Genomic DNA, 26,291 nt, shown 5'->3' on the forward strand with positions numbered 1-26,291 from the left:
ATCAATGTGTTATACTCAACTGAAATCAATTTTTGAGGTTTTATTTCTTTCTTCTTTTCTCTCTTTCTTTTTTCTCCCCTCCTCTCCCTCTCCCCACCCCTCCCCTCCCCTCTCCCTCTCCTCCCCTCCGCTCTCTCTCCTTTTTCCTCTCTCCTTTTTTCTTTACCTTCGAGGCTCCATGTCACCCAGGCTGGAGTGTAGTGGCACAATCATACTTCACTGTAACCTTGAACTCCTGGGCTCAAGCGATCCTTCTGCCTCAGGCTCTCAAGTAGCTAGGACTACAGGCGCATGTCTCCATCCCTGGCTCATTTTAAATTGTTTTTTTTTTTTGTAGAGACGGAGTCTCACTGTGCAGCCCAGGCTGATGTTGAACCTCCTAGCTTCAAGTAATTCTTTTGTCTAGGCCTCCCAAAGTGCTGAGATTCCTGGCATGAGCCACCATGCCTGCCTGAGTTTTTTTTAATACTATTGTAATGTTAAGATTTGCCATTTTGGGTTAAACTCATCATCCTTCCAAGTCCTAATCCTAGGGAATATATATTAAATAGATATGGTCGACCTCATTAATTACCTCACAAACAGAGGTTTCTCAACATGTTCCAGATACCGTATTTCTTTTCTTCTTTTTTTTTGAGATGGAGTCTTGCTCTTGTTGACCAGGCTGGAGTGCAATGGCATGATCTCGGCTCACTGCAACCTCTGCCTCCCGGGTCCAAGCGATTCTCCTGCCTCAGCTTCCCGAGTAGCTGGGATTACAGGCGCCGGCCACCAGGCCTGGCTAATTTTTGTATTTTTAGTAGAGACAGGGTTTTGCCCTTTTGGCCAGGCTGGTCTCGAACTCCTGACCTCATGATCCGCCTGGCTCGGCCTCCCAAAGTGCTGGGATTACAGGCATGAGTCACCACGCCTGGCCCCTCTATTTCTTTTCATATCTTTCATGTATGTTTATTTTGAATGTATTTATATGTTGGGTTGGCTTTTTATGATTTTCCATTTTTTTGTGTGAGATACATATGTTCTGGTGATTATGACGTTTATGAGATACAGATCCTATGGGTACGTAATTTATTTAACATTTCTCCTGTTTTTAGAAATTTACTTTGCAGTTTCTCAGAGCAGTGAAATTCTGTGCATAGATCTTTGACCACATTTCCTGAGTAATTCCTTAGGAAAGATTTGTATAATTGCAAATTATTTTTTTTTTTAAGACCTGTGATCTGTATTGCCAGATTGTTTCCAGAAAGATTTAACCAGGTTATACTCCCATGAACATTAAGGGGAGTGCCTATATCATACTCTTGTTATCCTTAAATATGATCATATTTTAAAAATTGCCAACTTGTTGAACAACAAATGATATGTAATTTAATTGCCATTTATTAGTGAAGTTAGATTTTTGAAAACACATTCACTGGTCATTTGTTCTTTGTTTTACCAGTTCAGGTTCTTTATCCATTTTTCTACTGAGTATTAATCTTACTCATTTTAAGGAGTTTTTGAAAAGATACTTATGACAGATTCTTTGTTATTGGTTTTGCTGACTGCTTATTGCCAGTGCTATTGGTGCAATATAAGATTTAAAAGAATGTGACAGAGAAATTTCAAATTAAGGAAACCTTAGCAGACATGCATACTCCTTTCCTGCTCACCTCCCACACTCATTCCCCATTTTCTTACCTCTTCATTGTTTATTCAGTGTATGATTATTAGGTCAGTTTTTAAAAGCTTGTGCTCATATTTGAAATATGTTATTTCACAGTCCCCCCATACACTTTTCTCTCCCTTCACATACATTTTTTTTATGTGCTTTGAGCCCTAAAAATACGATGATTACCATTACTACTACTTCATCTTTCATAGACACTCAGATACATTAGTCAAAATAAACCTTCTAAGAGACTTGACTTTATGGCTTAATTGGTTTTACTCCATGTTTTGATAACAGCAGGAAACCATTACACTGCAGTTGTGTTTATATTCCACTGATGTCTCTTTCTTTAAGGAGAACTTTGATAGCTGTATATCCTATTTGCTAGTAGTTAATCTTATTTCTTTGTTATAATTGTTTCATTTTATCAGTTGAATAAGTTTTATGTCATTTAAATCTTATCTACAATTTGGAAAACTTTTGTTATTTAAATCTTATTTAAAATTTGTCTGAAAAACTTTTTTCAACATACATTTCACTTGCTTTTCCATATTTGACAAAAATTTTTATTATTTACATACTTTCATAGTTGTAATACTAGCCTTTTCCCCAGTTAACATATGGTTTTAGGATGTATATGTATTCTTTATGGTTAATAAACCTGGAAAGAATGATTAGAGTTTCATTAAAATGACATAAAATTTTTATTATTCTTGGTTATGACAGATTGTTCTGTTTTTTGACGAGAATACTGTTATTCTCTTAATGTTATAGAGTAGCTATTCGGTTATATAACTAACTTTGTTTCTGGAATAGTAATCTGGAAATCTAATGTGATTATACCTTCTCACTATTAATTCCATTTGTATGTACATCATCTGGTTTAATATCGTTTCTATCTAATGGTATTGATCATCATAGCAAAATTTACTTAATTCCTAAGATTTTAGAGTAAGTATTGTTTTGATTTAAGTATTAAAATGTTTGGAGCATTTCTTTTATGCTATGCCATTTGAAGGCTTTAAAACATTTCTTTATGTAAAAGGTACTCTTTTTAAACATGCATTTGTTGATGTTATGTCTTTTTCAAAATGCAGATTCATACTTTAGTAGAAAGTTTGAAACTTTCTATCACAGATCAACAACTGCCTATGTTTATTCGTATAATGCAACTTGGAATTGCTCTTTACTATGGAGAAATAGGCAATTTTAAAGAAGGCGAAATAGAGGACCCTACTTGTCATAATAAAGATATGCTAGGAAACATTACAGGTAATGTAAAGCTTTATTAAACAAAAACTTTAAGACTATTCTTACATTTAGCATTGGGAAACTTTAAAAAATGTATTAGATTGAGTTTTACAGCATTCTAATGAGATGGGCTGATTGTTTTTTGGTTGTTTTATACTATTTTAATTTTTTTTTGTTTGTTTTGTTTTGAGATGGAGACTAGCTCTGTCGCCTGGGCTGGAGTGCCGTGGTGCAATCATGGCTCACTGCAACTCTGTCTCTCAGGTTCAGGCAGTTCTCTTGCCTCAGCCTCCCAAGTAACTGGGATTACAGACATGCACCACCACGCCTGTGTAATTTTGTATTTTTTCTTAGTAGAGATGGGGTTTCACCATGTTGGCCAGGCTGGTCTCAAACTCCTGACCTTGTGATCTGCCCGCCTCAGCCTCCCAAAGTGCTGGGATTACAGGCATGAGCCGCTGCGCCCGGCCTACACTACTTTAATTTTATCTACATGCTGGATAACATTCTGATTTTCTCCTATATGCTAAAAATAACTTTTATATTTATAATAGATTTAAGTGTTCAGAATGTACTACTTATTTATTTATGAATGAGGGTTTTGCTCTGTCACCCAGGCTGGAGTGCAGTGGCACGTTCATGGGTCACTGCAGCCTCGACCTCCCAGGCTCAGGTGATCCTTCTACCCCAGCCTTCCAAGTAGTTAGGGCTACAGGAACGTGCCACCATGCCTGGGTAATTTTTGCATTTTTTGTAGAGACAGGGTTTTGCTATGTTGCCCAGGCTGGTCTCAAACTCCTAGGCGTAAGGGATCTGCCTACCTCAGCATCACAGAGTGGTGAGATTACAGGCATGAGCCACCATGCCTGACCCAGGATATACATTTGATAAAAGTTGAAGTAGTATACCTCAAGATTTCCTAGTAAATAATAGTATCAGTAATTTTTCTGCAAAAGTTCACTTAAGTTAAATTGAGTTATTTTAGTGCTGTTAATTAATGAAATGTATACTTCATTGAAGGATATGTAATGTGGGAAAATACAGAGATCATTTTGATGTATTTCTTTCCCTTAGAATTTTAAGATAAAATGGGACAGATAGATGTGTCAGTAGTTAGTTAAGTATGATGTATGATAGAATGGCAGAAAGTTTGATAAATATCGTGAATGATTTGTTGTAGAAAGATGAAAGGAATGACTGATTTCGACTTGGTATTGGGCCTGAGACTCAGAAAGTTTTAAGATGATTAATTTCCATAGATAAAGCCCTAAGAGAAGGGCATTTAAAACTTAGGGGCAAATAACCCAATTAAAAATGGGCAAAGAGACATTTCTCCAAAGAAGATAAACAAATAGCAAACAAGCAAATCAAAACCTCAATGAGATACCACTTCATGGGTACTAGATGACTATAATAAAAAAATACAAAATAACAGATATTGGTGAGGATGTGGAGAAATTGGAACTCATATAAGTTGTTGGGAGTGTAAAATGTATAGTTGCTTTGGAAAACAATATGGCAGTTCTTCAAAACGTTAAACATAGAGTTACCATATTGACCCAGCAATTCCATTCCTACGTGTATATCAAGAGAATTGATAACATATGTCCACGTAAAAACTTATATATGAAATGTTCATGGTAACAGATTCATAGTAGCCAAAAACAGGACACAATTGAAATGTCTATCAACTGATGAATGGATTATCAAATTATGGTATATTCATACATTGGAGTATTATTTAGCTATACAAAAAAAAATGAAATACTGATACAGACTACAGCATGGATGAACCTTGAAAGCATTATCTTAAGTGAAAGCAGCCAGTCAAAAGATAATACATATGATATGATTCCATTAGAAATGTTCTGTAGAGGCAGGAAGTAGATTAGTAACCAGGAGTTGAGGGGAGGAGAGAATGACTGCAAGTAAGTAGGTTTCTTTTTGGAATGATGAAAATGTTCTAAGATTAGATAGCGGTGATAGGAGCAAAAGTTGTGACTATTAAAAAATCCCACTGAATTGTACACCTTTAAATGTTGAATTTTATGCTATTTAAACTTTATCTCATTAAAAAAATCTTACTACCTTAAAATAAAGCATAGAGAACAACATTAATCAGAGTATATAGATATAAAGCATACCTTTATTTCACACTAGAGGGTAAATTTTTGTTAGACAATGCACTTCTGAGACAGAAACAGTGTCTTGTACCTGGAGCAAACATAGCATGTAGAAGATACTTGATTTATTTTTTTCCAACTTGACAAATTTCAAATATATAGAAAAGCTGTAAGAGTTATTATAAGGTGAACACTCACAGACTTATCATCTAGAGTCTTCTATTGATATTCTGTTACATTTGCTTCATCACATATTGGTTCATCTAACATCCCTTTCCCTATTTATTAATACAATTGTTTTTGATGCCTTTCAAATTAAGTTACATACATTGATACACTTCACCCCTAACCCTCAGCTGCCTGTTGTTACCTAGAGTTTCTACTAAGTGGGTCTTTTTGTTTTTTTTTGGAGGCTAAATCTCCAAAGTAAAATTCAGTGAGTTTGAGAAATACATACACCTGTGTGATGCAAAACACTCATCAAGATATAGGTCATTAACATCTGAGATAGTTTCTTATGCCACTTTTTTTTTTTACATTTCAAAAATGTACATTTTTATTCTTTTAATATATGCATTCATGTCATACAAGTAAATATTAAATGAACCTTAGTTGAAAATGATACTAAAACAAACAGACTTTTAGATATGAAAAATACTTTCATGATTGTGATGCTGGTCTTATTATATAAAGTGCTTGCTAAGAATAAAAATGAAAATCAAACCAATTGTGGAAAAGCAGATGTTTTGAAAAAATGTATAAACTTGGTAAAAACAAAAATTTTAACTTAGATTGGGTGCTGAAATTAACACAGAAGTGAAATGTTCTTTCAAATATTTTAGAATGTTTTTTTGACTTTTATTACAGCATGTTGTCATAATCGTTCTATTTTATTAGTAGTTATGGTTGTTAATCTCATATTGTGCCCAATTTATAAATTAAAGTTTATCTCAGGTAGTATGTATAGTAAAAATATATAGTATATATAGGGTTGGGTACTGCCTGCAGTTTCTGGCTTTCACCGGGGGTCTTGGAACTATTCCCTGCAGATAAGGGCATACTACTATGTACAGTTTCAAAAGACACATTTTCTTCCATAAATTCACAGAAAATCAAGATGTTCATTGTTGAAATGCCTTAAGGGCTCGCAGGACAGCAGTAAAGAACAGACAGCTGCGCATTTTGGTGAGCCTTTGGAGGGGCTCTTCTCTCCCTCTTAGCTGTCTGGCCCTTTGTGGGAGTTGGGGGCGAGGGGACGATTTCCAAGTGCAGCAAGGACTTTCTGGAGTTTCTAAACACAAAGCTCTGATGTAGGGCTGTCAGGGCACCTGCTGCTCCTGTGGCTCCAGCTGCTCCCACTCCTTCCTGAAGAGAGCCCCCAATAGCCCAACTCTCTGTGGCTCAGTGTCCAGCCCCGGGGCAGCTCATCTGGGAGCAGAATCTTAGGCTGTCTGTGAGGGATCCTCACTTGGGTCTTATGCCCCTTTCTAGTCATCCCCCTTTCACCTGCCTGCCTCCCTGTGAGAAAACACTGTTCTGAAGTTCCTTAAAACTGTAGATTTAGTTAATGGGTGCAGGAAATCAACATGGCACATGGATACATATGTAACAAACCTGCACATTGTGCACATGTACCCTAAAACCCTAAAGTATAATTAAAAAAAAACTGTAGATTTAGTTTTGCTGATTCTAGAATTTCATATAAATGGAAACACTCAATATGTATAAAAGATTTCTTTCATTAAGCATAGTGTGTTTGGTATTTATCTATGTTGTTGCATATAGCAGTCATTCTTTCCTTTTCATTGCTACATACATTGTATGAATATACCATGTGAATATACTATAGTTTATTTTACCATTCACTTGTTGATGGACAGTTGGGCTGTTTTTCGTTTTTAGCTATTATAAATAAAGCTTTCATAGATATTTTTGTACAAATTTCACGTAGACGTGCTATTCTTTCTCTTGGGTAAATACTTAAGAGTGGATTTATATGTTTAGTTTTCAAAGAAACTTCCATAACTTTTTCCAATGTGGTTGTACCATTTTATATTCCTATCAACAATGTGTGAGAGTTGCAGTTGGCCTACATCCTTGCTAACATTCAGTGGTGTATTTTTTCACTTTTTTGCCATTGGGATGAGTGTGTTGTGGTATCTCATGGTTTTTTAATTTGCATTTTTTGATGGCTAATTGTTTTGAATTTTTAATGTGATTATCGGCCCTTATCTGCCTTTGTGAAGTATGTGTTAAATATTTGTCCATTTAAAGCTTTTTTGTGTCTTTTTAAAATTTTATTTTACTTTATATATTTATTTTTTATTTATTGACATAGTCTCACTCTGTTGCCTAGGCTGGAGTATGATGGCATGATCATAGCTCACTGCAGCCTTGAACTCCTGGGCTCAAGCAATCCTCCAGCCTCAGCCTTCCGAGTGGCTGGGACTATAGGTGCACGACATTGAGTGTGGCTCATAAATTTTTGTTTTGTTTTGTTTTTGGTTGAGGTGGGGGTCTCACTTTGTTGCAGTAGGCTGTTCTTTTTTTAAAATTTAATTTAATTTTATTATTATTATACTTTAAGTTTTAGGGTATATGTGCACAATGTGCAGGTTTGTTACATATGTATACATGTGCCATGTTGGTGTGCTGCACCCATTAACTCGTCATTTAGCATTAGGTATATCTCCTAATGCTATCCCTCCCCCCTCCCCCCACCCCACAACAGGCCCCAGTGTGTGATGTTCCCCTTCCTGTGTCCATCAGTTCTCATTGTTCAATTCCCACCTATGAGTGAGAACATGTGGTGTTTGGTTTTTTGTCCTTGCGATAGTTTGCTCAGAATGATGGTTTCCAGTTTCGTCCATGTCCCTACAAAGGACATGAACTCATCATTTTTTGTGGCTGCATAGTATTCCATGGTGTATATGTGCCACATTTTCTTAATCCAGTCTATCGTTATTGGACATTTGGGTTGGTTCCAAGTCTTTGCTATTGTGAATAGTGCCACAATAAACATATGTGTGCATGTGTCTTTATAGCAGCATGATTTATAATCCTTTGGGTATATACCCAGTAATGGGATGGCTGGGTCAAATGGTATTTCTAGTTCTAGATCCCTGAGGAATCGCCACACTGACTTCCACAATGGTTGAACTAGTTTACAGTCCCACCAACAGTGTAAAAGTGTTCCTATTTCTCCACATCCTCTCCAGCACCTGTTGTTTCCTGACTTTTTAATGATGGCCATTCTAACTGGTGTGAGATGGTATCTCATTGTGGTTTTGATTTGCATTTCTCTGACGGCCAGTGATGATGAGCATTTTTTCATGTGTTTTTTGGCTGCATAAATGTCTTCTTTTGAGAAGTGTCTGTTCATATCCTTTGCCCACTTTTTGATGGGGTTGTTTGTTATTTTCTTGTAAATTTGTTTGAGTTCATTGTAGATTCTAGATATTAGCCCTTTGTCAGATGAGTAGGTTGCAAAAATGTTCTCCCATTTTGTAGGTTGCGTGTTCACTCTGATGGTAGTTTCTTTTGCTGTGCAGAAGCTCTTTAGTTTAATTAGATCCCATTTGTCAATTTTGGCTTTTGTTGCCATTGCTTTTGGTGTTTTAGACATGAAGTCCTTGCCCATGCCTATGTCCTGAATGGTATTGCCTAGGTTTTCTTCTAGGGTTTTTATGGTTTTAGGTCTAACATGTAAGTCTTTAACCCATCTTGAATTAATTTTTGTATAAGGTATAAGGAAGGGATCTAGTTTCAGCTTTCTACATATGGCAGTAGGCTGTTCGTGAACTCCTGGCTTTATGTGATTCTGCCATCTTGGGCTCCCAAAGTGCCGGGATTATAGGAATGAGCCAGTGGGCCCAACAGGGTTTGCAACTTATATAAAACTTATTCTGAACTACAATGGCTTAAGTGTCTTGGTACTATTATTTTAGTTACTCTAGTTAATTCTTATTAAGCCTTTTCCTTCTCAGGTGAAAGAAGGTAAACATTCATAACCTATAAATGTAGAATGTTGCAAGAGTCTCCTGTCGTAAGAGTTTAAAAGTTATAAAGCTTTTTCAATAAGAAAACCTGGAAGGATGTTATTTAAAGATTTAAAGGAGTATCTGTATTTATAGATTTATCAGTGGAGAGTAGATATGAGTGAATCTGCTGAAGACTAATTTTTCCATGGTGGTTTTTTTTTTTTTTAGACAGGGTCCAGGGTCTTGCTCTGTCACCCAGGCTGCAGTGCAGTGGTATGAAACATGGCTCACTGCAACACCTGCCTCCTGGGTTCAAGTGATTCTCCCACCTCAGCCTCCCAAGTTGCTGGGACCATAATGGGTGCACACCACCACGCTCAGACAATTTTTTTGTATTTTTAGTAGGGACAGGGTTTCACCATGTTGCCCAGGCTGGTCTTGAACTCCTGAGCTCAGATAATCTGCCCACCTCGGCCTCCCAAAGTGCTGGGATTACAGGTTTAAGTCACCGATCCTGGCCCCTATGAATTTTACACCCAGACAGTTTTTTGTATTTTTAGTAGGGACAGGGTTTCATCATGTTGCTCAGGCTGGTCTCGAACTCCTGAGCTCAGGTGATCTGCCCACCTTGGCATCCCAAAGTGCTGGGATTACAGGTGTGAGTCACTGCTCCTGGCCCCTATGAAATTTTTAAAAAGTAATTTTTGTTTCTAAATTTCATGATGCCTCTTTTGTTCATATTGCTAGAATTATATTAAAGGACTTTGATGGAGTTTTTCTTTACAAAGGTGGCATAAATTAAAGAGTGGTTGGAATCTAAATCTTTGGTCTGCCAATTTGTAACCAAATAAAATTTCTTGGCTATAATTTTTTCATCTGTACAACAGGAAAAGTATAACATTTCTTACTTGCTAGTAAGAAAGAGGCCCCAACGTTATTATTTTTCTGAACTACATATAAAAATCATTTTATTGTAATATTTGCTTTCATTTTTGGGATAATTCTTGTTTGGGCAGGGGAGCATTTTGCCTAGAAGCGCTTGTCATTTTTTTTTTTTCCTCCATGGGTGCTGATCAGGAAATGAAGAATGTTTCTTGGGTCTTTGTGGTATTATGTTTCTGAGAAAGTCAGTTTTTCAATATATCAGCCTTATTTTTGAGAGGTAGGTTTTTTATTGTTGGTTTAAAACATGAGCGATGTTAAAGAATTAATTTATTCTTTGTCTTTATCAAATACAGTTAAAAGTTATGTGTAGTTGATAAACTACTTTCCACATCACATTAACCATAACCTACTAAAGGAGAGTGATACAGTACAACATACAGAAACTTGAGAGTCATAATGCTAAATTATTGGTTTCAAATAACAATAATCACCGTATCATTTGTTTATACCTTATATTAGAAGGATATGGGAGGAAGAATTTTAAAGGATGTCTATTTCTATGCTCTTAGTTAAATCCTTTTGACTTATTTAAAATGACTTAATTTTAATTGATAGGTTCTGAAGATGAAACAAGAATAGATATGCAATATCCTGCTCAGTATAAAGGTCAAGAGTTATATTCACAGCAAGATGAGGAGCAGCCACAGGGATGGGTGTCATGGGCCTGGTCCTTTGTGCCTGCAATTGTGAGTTATGACGATGGCGAGGAAGACTTTGTTGGGAACGATCCTGCATCAACCATGCATCAGCAAAAAGCACAGACTTTGAAGGATCCTATTGTTTCTATAGGATTTTATTGCACAAAGGCAACGGTGACTTTCAAAGTAGGTCTTTTCTCTTGCTGTTTATATCTCTAGCAATTTTAATGCTTAAATTTGGATTGTTAGTACAATTCTAGCTTTATTCAAGTTTGTTTTGCATTCAGTAGATGTGAGGTAGAGTCTAACAGTTCTTACTTCATAAAATTACATGGCTCTTCCACTTGAAATCTTTGAATTTTGATTCCTTCCTGTCTTCTTAGGGCATTCTCCACATTTCTTTTTTATTAGCTTCATGGATAGTTTTTTGCCCTATTGAATCATTCAGTTGGTGTGCAAACATGCCTTAATATTGTCATTAAAAAAGAAAGGAACAGCAAAAATTTTCCCGTCTGACTCTGTTGCCTAGGCTGGAATGCAGTGGTGCAATCACAGCTCAGTGCAACCTCTGCCTCCCAGGCTCAAGACATCCTCTCACTTCAGCCTCCCGAGCAGCTGGGACTACAGGCACAAACCACTGTGCCCAGCTAATTTTTTTTTTTTTTTAAATATTTTGTAGAGTTGGGGTTTTGCCATGTTGCCCAGGCTGGTCTCACTCCTAGGCTCAAGCATTTTTCCCCCTTTGGCCTCCCAATGTGCTAGGATTACAGGTGTTAGCTATCACGCCCAGCTTCATAACAAATTTTTTTTTTTTTTTTTTGAGACGGAGTCTCGCTCTGTTGCCCAGGCTGGGGTGCAGTGGCGCCATCTTGGCTCACTGCAAGCTCTGCCTCCCGGGTTCACGCCATTCTCCTGCCTCAGCCTTCCGAGTAGCTGGGATTACAGGCATGTGCCACCACGCTCGGCTAATTTTTTGTATTTTTTAGTGGAGACGGGGTTTCACCATGTTAGCCAGGGTGGTCTCGACCTCCTGACCTCGTGATCCACCCGCCTCGGCCTCCCAAAGTGCTGGGATTACAGGCGTGAGCCACTACCCCCCCACCCGCCCTCTGCAACAAAATTTTTTTTAAGGATTGTTTACATATAATTATCTCTTTCCTCATCTCTTTCGCTTTTCAGGACAAAATTGTTAACTAGGACCACTTCTAGCTATTTTTCCAGCAGTATTTAACATGACTTGACGACTTCCTCCATTAAAATAATGCATGTAAAATATCTATTCTCATCTATACAAAAATATGTATGATATATACAAATACGTGAATGTTCAGGTTAAAGAATAATAAAGTAAATACCGTTTTACTTGAAGAAATATAAAATTATGCCAGGCATGGTGGCTCACACCTGTAATCCCAGTACCCCTGCACTTCAGCCAAAATAAATATAAAATTGCTAGTAGCTTTGATCCCCCATGTGTTCTTCTTTGATCACATTTTACATTCTCTTCCTCTCACATATAACCCAAACTTAATTTTTAAGTTATTTGTTTCCTGGACTTTTATAATACTATTACCATACATGTAATATTCCTGAATAATATCTTAATTCATTCAACAAATATTTTCAGTGCTAGCTGTGTCTAAGCATTGTTTTGTCTCCAGAGATACCAGAGTGAACAGATATAAATTCCTGCTTTTTCAAACTTAAATTGATATTATAAACAAATAACGTATATATTGTGTTCATTGAATATAAAGGTTAGGTAGAAAAATCAAGTGGGGGCCGGGCATGGTGGCTCAAGCCTGTAATCCCAGCATTTTGGGAGGCCGAGGCAGCCAGATCACCTGAGATCTGGAATTCAAGACCAGCCTGACCAACATGGAGAAACCCCATCTCTACTAAAAAAAAAAAAATTACCCAATTAGCCGGGCGTGGTGACACATGCCTGTAATCCCAGCTACTCGGGAGGCTGAGGCAGGAGAATTGCTTGAACCTGGGAGGTGGAGGTTGTGGTGAGCTGAGATTGTACCGTTGCACTCCAGCCTGGGCAACAAGAACGAAACTCTGTCTCCAAAAAAAAAAAAAAAAAAAAAAAGAAAAAGAAAATCAAGTGGGAAGAGGAATAGTGAGTGCTTTCACCAGAGGGGATATTATGCAGTTTAAAATGGGATGATCAGGGAAGGCCTTATTATGAGGGAATATTAAATCAAAGACCTGCGAAAGAGGAAGCCTTATTGATATGTGAGAATGAACATTCCAGTAATAACAAATGTAAAGGCACCAGAGTTCAAGAAACAGCAAGAAAGCCAGTGGGTCAGTAGTGTCATGAGATATCATGAATGAATGTGGTATGAAAGACAAGAGGGGTGGTGAGGTTTGGAGTGGTTCATAAGTTTTAAACTGTGTAGATCATTTTTAGGAGTTTGTCTTTTATTCTGAGTGAGATAAACAATATTTGGCCAGTTTTTAGAAGAATTATATGATCTGGGTTATATTTTAATCTGGATCACTGTGGCTGCTGTGTTGGAAGGAAAAGAAATAGATAGGAATGCAATTTTCAAGCAAGAGATGGTAATGACTTGAACTAGGGTGATAGGAAGTGGGGGTGATGAAAAGTGATTGTGTTTTAGATGTGTTTTGAAGATCAAATAGGCAGAATTTCCTGATAGATTTTATTATGAGACATGAATGAAAAAAAAAAGATGATCCAAGGATGGCTCTTAAACAACTAGAAGAGTTGAGCTGTGACATTTTGAGATGACTGGGATTGGGAGAAGACTAGATTTGAGATGAAGATGAGGAATTTAGTTTTGGATAGGTTTAAGATGCCTGCTGTATATTTAAGTAGAGTAACTTAGTGGATAGTTGGATATATGGATCTAGAATTCAGATTAGAAATTTGCCTAGGTACATATATATAGTCATGATCATATTAAGACTGAAATTAGTGTAGAATAGAAAAAAGAGGTTCTAGAGCCAAGCTCTGGGGTACGGTGATGATAAGAAATTGGAAAGATTAGGAAGAAATAGCAAGGGAAGCTGAGAATAAGTGATCAATATTGTAGGCAGAAAACCAAGAGACTGGAAGGTAAGTACCATAAATGTTTTAAAGAGGAGGGAATAGATTATTTGTAAGGAATGGATCCTTGGATTTGACAATGTGGATGATTTTGAGCAGAGCAGTGGTATGACACTGTTAGAATCTTTGTTGGAGTTGGTTAAAAGCAAATGGGAAGACTGGTAGAAATGTAAAAGATTGCATCTGCTGTGGAATATAGTTTGGTGGTTCCACAAAAAATTAAACGTAGAATTACCAAATAATCTAGCTATTTTATTTCTAGGTATGTACTCAAAAGAATAAAAAACTGGTATTCAAACAAATTGGTGAACATAAATGTTCATAGTAGCACTAATCAGTGATCTCCCAAAATGGAAACAATCCATATTTTCATCAGTGGATGAATGCATAAACAAATTGTGGTATATACATACAGTGGAATAATATTCAGCCATAAAAAATGAAATTTTGGCCAGGTGTGGTGGCTTATGCCTGTAATCCCAGCACTTTGGGAGGCTGAGGTGGGCAGATCATGAGGTCAGGAGTTCGAGACCAGCCTGGCCAACATGGTGAAACCCCATCTCTACTAAAAATACAAAAAGCTGGGCGTGGTGGTGGGCACCTGTAATCTCAGCTACTCGGGAGGCTGAGGCAGGAGAATCACTTGAACCCAGGAGGCGGAGGTTGCAGTGAGCCGAGATCACACCATTGCACTCCAGCCTGGGCAACAATAGTGAAACTCCATCTCAAAAACAAAAAAGAAAGGAATGAAGTTCTGATGCGTGCTAAACATGAATGAACCTGGAAATCTCTATGCTGAATGAAATAAGCCAGACACAAAAGGACAAATATTGTATGATTCCACTTAGATGATGTTCTCTAGAGGGACAGAACTAATAGGCTATATGTATGTATGAAAGGGAGTTTATTTTTTATTTTATTTTATTACTATACTTTAGGTTTTAGGGTACATGTGCACAATGTGCAGGTTTGTTACATATGTATCCATGTGCTGTGTTGGTTTGCTGCACCCATTAACTCGTCGTTTAGCATTAGGTATATTTCCTAATGCTGTCCCTCCCCCCTCCCCCCAACCCGTAACAGTCCCTGGAGTGTGATGTTCCCCTTCCTGTGTCTATGAGTTCTCATTGTTCAATTCCCACCTATGAGTGAGAACATGCGGTGTTTGGTTTTTTGTCCTTGCAATAGTTTACTGAGAATGATGTTTTCCAGTTTCATCCATGTCCCTACAAAGGACATGAACTCATCATGTTTTATGGCTGCATAGTATTCCATGGTGTATATGTGCCACATTTTCTCAGTGGCGCAATCTCGGCTCACTGCAAGCTCTGCCTCCCGGGTTCACATCATTCTCCTGCCTCAGCCTCTCCGAGTAGCTGGGACTACAGGCACCTGCCACCACGCCTGGCTAATTTTTTGTATTTTTTAGTAGAGATGGGGTTTCACTGTGGTCTCGGTGTCCTGACCTCGTGATCTGCCCGCCTCGGCCTCCCAAAGTGCTGGGATTACAAGCATGAGCCACTGCGCCCGGCCTATGTGCCACATTTTCTTAATCGAGTCTATCGTTGTTGGACATTTGGGTTGGTTCCAAGTCTTTGCTATTGTGAATAGTGCCGTGATAAACATACGTGTGCATGTGTCTTTATAGCAGCATGATTTATAGTCCTTTGGGTATATACCCAGTAATGGGATGGCTGGGTCAAATGGTATTTCTAGTTCCAGATCCCTGAGGAATGGCCACACTGACTTCCACAATGGTTGAACTAGTTTACAGTCCCACCAACAGTGTAAAAGTGTTCCTATTTCTCCACATCCTCTCCAGCACCTGTTGTTTCCTGACTTTTTAATGATGGCCATTCTAACTGGTGTGAGATGGTATCTCATTGTGGTTTTGATTTGCATTTCTCTGATAGCCAGTGATGATGAGCATTTTTTCATGTGTTTTTTGGCTGCATAAATGTCTTCTTTTGAGAAGTGTCTGTTCATGTCCTTTGCCCACTTTTTGATGGGGTGGTTTGTTTTTTTCTTGTAAATTTGTTTGAGTTCATTGTAGATTCTGGATATTAGCCCTTTGTCAGATGAGTAGGTTGCAAAAATTTTCTCCCATTCTGTAGGTTGTCTGTTCACTCTAATGGTAGTTTCTTTTGCTGTGCAGAAGCTCTTTAGTTTAATTAGATCCCATTTGTCAATTTTGGCTTTTGTTGCCATTGTTTTAGACATGAAGTCTTTGCCCATGCCTATGTCCTGAATGGTATTGCCTAGGCTTTCTTCTGGGGTTTTTATGGTTTTAGGTCTAACATGTAAGTCTTTAATCCATCTTGAATTAATTTTTGTGTAAGGTGTAAGGAAGGGATCCAGTTTCAGCTTTCTACATATGGCTAGCCAGTTTTCCCAGCACCATTTATTAAATAGGGAATCCTTTCCCCATTGCTGGTTTTTGTCAGGTTTGTCAAAGATCAGATAGTTGTAGATATGCAGCATTATTTCTGAGGAAAGGGAGTTTATTAAGGAGAGTTGACTCACATGATCACAAGGTAAAGTCCCGTGATAGGCCGTCTGCAAGTCGAGGAGCAAGTAAGCCAGTGATGGATCAGTCCGAGTCCCAAAACCTCAAAAGCAGGCAAGCCGACGGTGCAGCTTTCAGTGTGGGCCAAAGGCCTGAGAGCCCCTGGCAAACCACAGGTGTAAGTCCCAAAGTCTAAAAGCTGAAGACCTTGGAGTCTGATGTTCAAGGGCAGGAAGCATCCAGCACAGGCGAAAGATGAAGGCTGGAAGACTCAGCAAGTCTAGTCCTTCCCCATTCTTCTGCCTGCTTTATCCTAGCTGTGCTCCCAGCTGATTAGATGGTGCCCACTCAGGTTGAGGATGAGTCTGCATCTCCCAGTTCACTGACTCAAATGTTAATCTCCTTCGGCAGCACCCTCGTAGACACACCCAAGAACAATACTTTGCAGCCTTTAGTCCAATCAAGTTGACAGTCAGTATTAACCATCACAGATGAGGTATTTAGAATAGGCAAAATCACAGGAACAGGAGTAGAATAGACATGCTAGAGGCTGTAGGATACAGGGGAGTTCAGTTACTGTTTAATAGGTTCAGAGTTTCTGCCTAGTATGATGTAAAAGCTCTGCAAATATACAGTGGGGATAATTATGTAATATTTTGTACTAAATGCCGCTGAATTGTGTACTGACAAGTGGTTAAAACTATAAATTTTATTGTGTATTTTATGCAAAAAGGACAGATAAAAATGCAAATGGTAGTAGAGTAATTGTGGAAGAGTACAGAAAACTCTTTCAAGATGGTTTGTTATAAAGAGCATAGAAATGGGGAAATAGCTGGTTGGGGTTGTGGAGCTAAAGACTTTTTTTTTTTTTTGAAAGATGCGAGTAATTATAGCATGTTTGTTTGGTGATATGAGTGATCTAATAGAGAGGAAAAAATCGATTAGGCAAGAGGGGGAGAATTGGCTGGAGTAATATTCTTGAGTAGATAAGAGGGCTTGGCACCTCTTGTAGAGGTGGAAAGTCTGATGACCTCCAGTGGGACAATAGGTCATTCATTCATGATAGCAGGAGAGAAAGCAATGTGATCTTGCACCCACATAAGTGGTTTGGTAGAAAAGGTGGTAGCGGTTTTTGAAAGTTCTCTTTGGATTATTTTTTTCTTTAAATAGTTCTCTTAACTCAGAGTAAACATGGGGAAGGAAGAGAAGCTTTGAGGAAAGGGAAGAAGGTATAAAATTGTCATCTTGGGGAGGATGAGATGTAATGGCCTTTGAATATGTATGTTCACTAGGGACACTAAGGACCTACTACACAAAAGTGATCATGAATTTGAAGATATACCAGTCGTTGTGGTTGTATGTGTTTTCTGGTCATATTCTGCTGCTTTAGTTAGGGTGATGGTGAAAATAATCTGGAGGACAAGATCAATGCAGAAGAGGTGGTCAAAAAACTGAGAAATCAGACTTTTGGAATGATCATCTCTCTGGATATTGAAATCACCAAGGATTATGACAGTGGTAGTGTGGGACTGAATCCAAAATTAAATCTTCAGACAACTAGTAGAATGATGTGGGATTGATTTATGAGTCTAAGAAAGAGGGATAATGGATCTTACAGTCTGTTCCATATATTTTGCTATATTTTGAACAATGCTGATGTAAATGTTCTGGTACAGATCTTCTGACATATATATGTGAAAGAGTTTCTTTGGGATATACTTCTTTTTCTTTAAAAATGTTATTGCCGGGCACAGTGGCTCACGCCTATAATCCCAGCACTTTAGGAGGCCAAGCAGGCGGATCACTTGAGCCCAGGAATTCCAGACCAGCCATGCCAATATGGTGAAACTCTGTTTCTACAGAAAAATACAAAAATTAGCTAAGCAGGATGGTGTGTGCCTGTAGTACCAGATACTTAGCAGGCTGAGGTGGGAGGATCGCTTGAGCTGGAAGGGTGGAGGTTGAATTGAGCTGAGATCATGCCACTGACACTGCAGCCTGGGTGACAGAGCGAGTCCTTGTCTCAAAAAAAAAAAAAAAAAAAAAAAGAAAAGAAAATTATGTCTGGGTTACCAGGGAGTTTTTTGTAGTCGTTTTTGGTGCTTCTCCTCTTCTGTCTGACCTTTAAATGTTGGCATATAGGGCTTGGTCTTTGACCCTCTCGTCTTTTCTATCTACAAACTCCCAAGGTGATATAACTCCTTCATGATATAGATGCTGATAGACTACCAAATTTGTGTCTCCACTTTTCACTTTTCTCTGAGCTCTAGAATTCAACTGCCTATTTTATATTTCCACTTTCATAAAAGTGATTGATACTTAACACATACAAACAGAACTGTTGATTTTTCTTTGCAGTTGTGCACCCCCACCCCCACTATTTTAACTTTCATTAAATTACAACATTATCTACTAATTTGCTCAGGCTTAACATTTATCAGTATCTTTTCTTCTCCCACCACATCTAATCAGTCAGCATTTCTGTCAGCTGTGCCTCTAGGATGCAGTCATTTCTCATCAGCTTTATTGCAACTTATAGACCAGTAGTTTTCAAACTTTTTGATCTCAAGGCTCCAGAAAACCTTTGCATTCTTAAAAATTATTGAGAACTCTGAGGAGTTTTGTTTATTCAGATTACATCTACTCATATTTATTGTATTAGAAATTAAAACAAATCTTAAGAATATGTATATATTAATTTATTTCAAAATGAATTTATTATATGTTGATGTGAATATCATTTTATAATAAAAGTAAAATTACTATATTTAAAAGGTAAGAAGGGACATGCATTGGTTTTATTTTTGTAAATATCTTGAATGTCTGGCTTAGTAGAAGATAGCTGAATTTTTGTGTGCTTCAGTATTTAGTCTGTTAGGACATGTTTTAATTAATGTAAATGAAGAACATCTAGCCTCACATAGATATTTATTTGGAAAGGAAGGTGTACTTTAATAGCCTTTTGAAAAATTGTGGATATTCCTTTTGATATTACACTAAAGCTTATTAAGTGGTAATTTTAAAAGGTTTGTTGGGCTGGGCATGATGGCTCACACCTGTAATCCCAGCACTTTGGGAGGCTGAGGTGGGCAGATCATGAGGTCAGGAGTTCGAGACCAGCCTGGCGAACATGGAAACCCTGTCTTTACTAAAAATACAAAAATTAGCCTGGTGTGGTGGCAGGTGCCTGTAATCCCAGCTACTTGGGAGGCTAAAGCAGGAGAATTGCTTGAACCTGGGAGGCGGAGGTTGCAGTGAGCCAATATCGTGCCATTGCACTCTAGCCTGGGTGACAGAGCAAGATACTGTCTCAAAAAAAAAAAAAAAAAAATTTGTTGTTTCTTCAGCACTTAGAAATCGCCTAGTATGTTTTCTACAAATATTTATTTTTCGAATAAGTATGTGCATCCATCCATTATCCATACATCTGCCCACCTTTTCATCTGCTTTTCAGTTTACAAAAATTTATGGACTAATTTTTCAGGTTTTGTTTCCTCTCCAATTTCATTTTTTGTGGGTTTATTATTTCATGTCTGCATTTTTGCTCATAAACCCATGTGAAATGAGCTAAACTTTTGAAATAGTGGTATAGGTATTATTCCAGGCAACTTGTTACATTGTGGGGTTGTAGAAGTGGAAAAAAAAAAATGTTTCTGTTCCCATGGTTTTAAATTTAGCGTAGATTTTCTTTGTATTAGTACTAAAGCTACACAATTTATAACTACAACAGATGGCAAGTTATAAAATACTTTAAGATAGCTTGGCGCAGTGGCTCACGCCTGTAATCCCAACACTTTGGGAGGCCGAGGCGAGTGGATCATGAGGTCAGGAGTTCAAAACCAGCCTGGCCAATATGGTGAAACCCTGTCTTTACTAAAAAAAAAAATTTACAAATAAATATTAAAGACTTTTCTACTTAAGATAATTCAATATTTTCTAATATGACAAAAGTTGAAAAATATAGAGAATAAGTTTCAGCTAAAGTTTGTGTCATAGCTTGATTGATTTAATTTTTTAAAGTTTGGGTGAAATTATAATGCATATATATTAGCTGTACTATTTTAACATCATTATTCTCAGTTCTACTGAAAAAATTATTTTTGTAATTGAATTCGCTGATTTAAGCATTGATTAAAGGGATAAGGATTCATCTTCAAAATTAAAACATAATAAAATAAGATATTAAAAAATATAATAAAAAGGCAACTGTTGACAAATATTGTTGGATATGTTGTCAGTTTTTTTAACATCAAAAGTCCTGACATATAGCCTGGGCAACATAGTGAGACCCTGTCTGGACAAAAAATAAATAAATAAATTAGCAGGGCATGGTGGCACTTGCCTGTAATCCTAGCAATTTAGGAGGCTGAAGTGGGAGGATTGCTTGAGTCCTGGAGTTTGAGCTGCAATGAGCCATGTTTTCAGCACTATACTCTAGCCTGGGTGACAGAGCAAGACTGTGTCTCCTTAAAAAAAAAAAAAAACTGACATTTTGTAAAAAGAAAAAAAAGATATATTTTCATTTTAGATGATCGGAATAAAACAATTATTTTTGTAGAAGATTGTGAGGGAAGTCAAGGATTACAAGTTAGGTACTGTCCTTTTTGGTGATTTTTTCCTGTTTAGTTTTAAATTTGAAATTATTCTGATACATTCTGTTAACTTGATTGTTGAGAGTAATTACATTCAACTGAATCAGTCAAAATAGGCATTTATTCAACCTGGGCAACATAGTGAGAACCCATCTTTATAAAAAAAAAAATAGCTAGGTGTGGTAGTGTGCACCTGTAGTCCTAGCTACTCTGGAAGCTGAAGTGGGAGGATTGCTTGAGCTCTGGAGGTTTTAGGCTGCAGTGACCCATGATCGTGCTACTGCACTGCAGCCTGGGTGACAGAGGAAGACCCTGTGTCAAAAACACAAACAAAGGCAAACAACAACGAAACAAAATAGTCATTTGTGTATAAAACTTTTATAGACTTTTTGGGCAGTATTTGTTAATAGTTAATATATCTTTTTATAATTTTAGAACATTTATGTTTCTTAAAGTTTGCTGTTAGGGAAATACCCTGATATTAAGGAGGAAAGCTTTAGAATTCATTGCTCAGCTTAGATTTGAAGAATGTTTGGAATTAATTTCTGGTTCATATTTTTGTTAAGAAAACAAGATCATGTTTCTACACTAGCATTTTGGACAGTTGATATCAGTCCAGCAAAAATCATGCCAAATTAAATCTAGCATTTTTCTAAGAATGTTTAAAATTATTCTTGTAATGTTTGAGTCCTTTTTTTTTTTTTTTTTTTTTTGAGATAGAGTCTCACACTGTCACCCAGGCTGGAGTGCAGTGGCGCAATCTCGGCTAACTGCAAACTCTGCCTCCCGGGTTCACGCTATTCTCCTGCCTCAGCCTCTCCAGTAGCTGGGACTACAGGCGCCCACCACCACGCCCGGCTAATTTTTTGTACTTTTTTTAGTAGAGACAGGGTTTCACCGTGTTAGTCAGGATGGTCTCGATCTCCTGACCTCGTGATCTGCCTGCCTTGGCCTCCCAAAGTGCTGGGATTACAGGCGTGAGCCACTGCATGAGTCCTTTTAATCAATTAATTGCTTTTGCTCTATAATAATTGTAGACAGCTGAAGAGGGATCATTTTTAAAAAATTCAAGTTTACTTCAGTAATCATTCTAGATTACAGAATTGTACTTTAAAATAGCTACATTGTATATATCAGTACTAGAAACATCCAAGAAATAGGAGTTTACATTACATAAAAATATAAAATATAAAAAGCTTTATTATAAAAAATGAGAATAATTACTTGATACTCAATATAGAGAAGTCACTGTGCTTAAAATTGTAACTTTTTAGTTCAAGAACTTTTATTAGGCCTAAGCTAAATATTGGTTTTTTAAAAAATGTGAGCTTTGACTTTGTATTTAAAAGTGATGAATATATCTATGTCGTAAGAATGAGGGGAAGTAAATAATTGGCAAACACAGGCTGAATACCTTTTATAAAAAAATAACCTTTTCTTTTTGGAATAATTTTAGAGTTACAGACAAGTTGCAAAGATAGTACAGAGAATTCCCTTATATTCTTTACCCAGTTTCCGTTATTGTTATGTTATCACAGTATATTTGTCAAAACTAAGAAGCCTTCATTGTTGCATTACTGTTACATTTTAAATATTAATTGAATTTCATGATATCTTTTTTCTGTACCATGATTCAAACCAGGATACCATGTTGCATTTAAAATAGTACTTTTGTAAAATAATTTATTTAATTTTTGAAACATATAAATAATATGTTGTAAGCATCTGGGGAGTAAGAATTTTTTGTTTTGTTAATATCTAGATTAGTACAGGTGTACCTCAGAGATATTGTGGATTTGGTTCCATACCACCACAATAAAGCAAATATAGCAATAAAGCGAGTCACAGAAATTTTTGGTTTTGCCCAATGCATAAAAAATTATGTTTGCACAATATTGTAGTTTGTTAAGTGTCCAACAATATATCTAAAAACACTATATATACCTTAATTAAAAGTACTTTATTGTTAAAAAATGCTAACAATCATCTGCACTTTTAGCAAGTCATAACTTTTTGCTGGTGGAGGGTCTTGACTCAGTATTGATGGTTGCTGTCTGATCAGGGTGGTGGTTGCTAAAGTTGGAGTGGCAGAGGCAATTTCTCAAAATAAGACAGCAATGAAGTGTGCCACATTAATTGACTCTTCCTTTCATGGAAGATTTCTCTGTAGCATGGGATGCTGTTTGACTGAATTTTACTCAGAGTAGGACTATTTTTTTTTTTGAGACAGGGTCTCTCTCTGTCACCCAGGCTGGAGTGTAGTGGTATGATTTTGGCTCACTGCAACCTCCACCTCCCAGGTTCAAGCAATTCTTGTACCTCAGCCTCCCGAGTAGTGGGGACTACAGGCATGCACCACCACGCTTGGCTAATTTTTGGTAGAAATGGGGTTTCACCACTTTGGCCAGGCTGGTCTCAAACTCCTGGCCTCAAGTGATCCACCTGACTTGGCCTCCCAAAGTGCTGGCATTACAGGCGTGAGCCACCGTGTCTGGCCTCAGAGTAGAACCTCTGTCAAAATTGAAGTCAATCCTTTTCAAACACTACTGCTGCTTTATCGACTAAATATACAGAACATTCTAAATTCATTATCATTTCAACAATGTTCCCAGCATCTTCACCAGGAGTAGATTTCATCTTCAGAAATCACTTTCTTTATTTATCCATAAGAAGCCAGTCCTCTTCAGGTTCCACTTCTAAATCTAATTCTCTAGTAGTTACTTCCTCCACCTAAGTCTTGAATACCTCAAAGTCATCCAGGAGGGTTAAAATCAACTTCTTTCAAGCTCTTGTTAATGTGGATAGTTTGACCTCCTTCTATGAATCACGAATGTTCTTAATGGAATCTGGAATGGTAAACCCTTTCAGGAAAGTTTTTGATTTACTTTGCCTAGATCCATCAGAGGAATCACTATCTATGGTGGCTATAGCCTTACCAAACGTATTTCTTAAATAATAAGACTTAAACATCAACATTACTCCTAATCCATGGGCTGCAGAATGGATGTCATTTTAGCAGGCATGAAAAACAATATTCATCTCCTTGTATATCTCCATCAGAGGTGTAGGGTGACCAGATGCATTGTCAGTGAGCAGTAATATTTTAAGAGGAGTCCTTTTTTTTTTGAGAAGTAGGTTTCCATAGGCTTAAAATATTTAGTAAACCATGCCATAAACAGATGTACTGTCATTCAGTTATTTTTTTTCCATTCATAGAGCACAAGCAAAGTAGAGTTAGCATGATTCTTAAGGGCCCTAGGATTTTCAGAATGGTAAATGACTACTATCTTCAACTTAAAGTTACCAGATATGTTAGCCCCTAACAAGAGCATCCGCCTGTCTTTTGAAGCTTTGAAGCCAAGCACTGACTTTTCCTCTCTAGCTCAGATGACATCTTCTTCCAGGAGAAGGCTGTTTGGTCTGTGTTGAAAATCTGTTTAGTGTAGCCACTTTTGTTAATTATCTTAGCTAGGTCTTCTGGGTAACTGCGTGCAGCTTCTACGTCAACCCTTGCTATTTATCTTGTGCTTTTATGGTATGGAGACGTCTTCTTTCCATAAGGCTCGTGAACAGACCTCTGCTACTGTCGGACTTTTCTGCTGCAGCCTTCTTACGTCTATTAGCCTACATAGAATTTAAGAGTTAGGGCTTTACTCTGGATTCAGCTTTGGCTTAAGGGAGTGTTGTGGCTAGTTCGATTGTCTATCCAGACCACTCAAAATTCCTCCATATCAACAGGCTGTTTTACTTCCTTATCACTTGTGTGTACTTTAATTTCCTTCAAGACTTTTTCTTTTGCATTAATGACTGGGCCAACTGTTTGGCTCAAGATGCCTACCTTTTGGCTTTTACATCCCTTCTTCACTAAGCTTAATCATTTCTAGCTTTTGATTTAAAGTGAGAGACAGGGACTCTTTCTTTCACTTAAATACTTAGACCATTGTAATATTACAAATTAGCCTAATTTCAATATTGTTGTGTCTCAGGAAATAGGGAGGCCCAAGGAGAAGGGAGAGAGGGGAGTGGCTAGACAGTAGAACAGTCAGAACACACACATTTATCAATTAAGTTCTCAGTCTTAAATGGGCATGTTCATGGTGCCCCAAAATAATTCCAATACTACCATCAAAGATAACTGATTACAGATCACCATAACAGATAATAATAGTGAAAAAATTTGAACTATTGGGAGAATTACCAAAATGTGACACAAAGACACAAAGTAAGCATGTGCTATTGGGAAAATGGTGCTGATAGACTTGATTAATGTGGGGTTGCTACAGACTTTCAATTTGTAAAAAGTGCAATATCTGTGAAGTGAAATAAAGCAGAGTGCAATACAATGAGGTTTGCCCCTACTTCTTATCTAGCTGGCCTTCAATAAGTATTTGTTGCATGATTGAATGAGTCTATGAGATTTAGTAGGAAACATATTTTGAAAAGAAATACCCTTGATTCTATTTCCTTCATAGGAACTAGAAAAAGCCTATTTTATCTTTTTGCATTTCGTCACCACTTTCTTTTTTATTTCAAATAGTGAGAAGTCTTGGAAATGACTGAAACTACACATTGTTGAATGTTTTAGTGAATATAAAATGAACTGAGGTTATACTATATGTAAATTTTTGGCAGAATACATGAATGATTTTATGAGTATGGGACTGTTATTGCACACAGCTTTCACTTTTTAAAACAATATTAAGGAGTTTAAAAAGTATTTAAATTCTCTATATACATTGAGACTAGCATATTCAACCTTTATACCATGGATAATCTGTTACAGCTGTTTTTGTTGCACCTGCTTTCCTGCTTAATAATTAAATTTCCTGAATCTTAAAATTGACCTTGTTTTAATCAATCATAATAATGACAATTTATTGCTCTTTAATACTAATTTTGATTTACTTAATATTCTTATATTTCTTAGCTCACAGAAATGCAAGCTGAGAGTAGTTATTACAGTCCACAGAAAGTAAAATCTAAAGAAGTATTGTGTTGGGAACAAGAAGGAACCACAGTTGAGGTAATCTTTCAATATTGAACCTGTATTTTTAGATATTTGGTTCTTTAATATTTGATAAATACCTATTTTTGTCAGATGTAGTATATTTGAAAATACAAGTAAGATGTTTCTTATTTTAATAGAGTTTACTATCCCTTAGATAGTATAAATAAATAGTATAGAATAAATTTAAAAATGACATAATTCTAAAGATGTTTAACTAATTTAGAGATTCTACAAGGAAAGCCTTTAACATTTTTATTAAATTCAAGTTCTTAGTTCTAATGTTTCCTTTGCTCTTATAGGCCCTTATGATGGGAGAACCTTTCTTTGATTGCCAGATTGGGTTTGTTGGTTGCAGAGCCATGTGCCTTAAAGGAATTATGGGTGTTAAAGATTTTGAAGAGAATATGAATAGAAGTGAAACTGTAAGTCCCTTTCCTCCATCCTTTTTTGGATAGGATATAGGAATAATTAAGTGCTTATTGAAGTGTTTAACCATATAATATTTGTTACACTATATA

The 26,291-nt window shown here is 37.0% G+C and overlaps 1 protein-coding gene across 1 annotated transcript in view; it reads left to right on the plus strand.

The window, feature by feature from the left end:
• VPS13B (vacuolar protein sorting 13 homolog B) overlaps window positions 1-26,291 on the plus strand; it is a 915,321-nt gene that overhangs the window by 90,181 nt on the left and 798,849 nt on the right. The window contains exons 7-10 of the mRNA XM_032760928.2: window positions 2,749-2,923; window positions 10,506-10,774; window positions 25,693-25,788; window positions 26,073-26,195. Coding sequence (XP_032616819.1) covers window positions 2,749-2,923; window positions 10,506-10,774; window positions 25,693-25,788; window positions 26,073-26,195 — 663 coding nt within the window. The remainder of the gene's footprint in view (window positions 1-2,748; window positions 2,924-10,505; window positions 10,775-25,692; window positions 25,789-26,072; window positions 26,196-26,291) is intronic.

The sequence above is a fragment of the Hylobates moloch genome, unplaced genomic scaffold, assembly GCF_009828535.3.
Source record: "Hylobates moloch isolate HMO894 unplaced genomic scaffold, HMol_V3 SCAFFOLD_9, whole genome shotgun sequence".
Lineage (NCBI taxonomy): Eukaryota > Metazoa > Chordata > Mammalia > Primates > Hylobatidae > Hylobates > Hylobates moloch.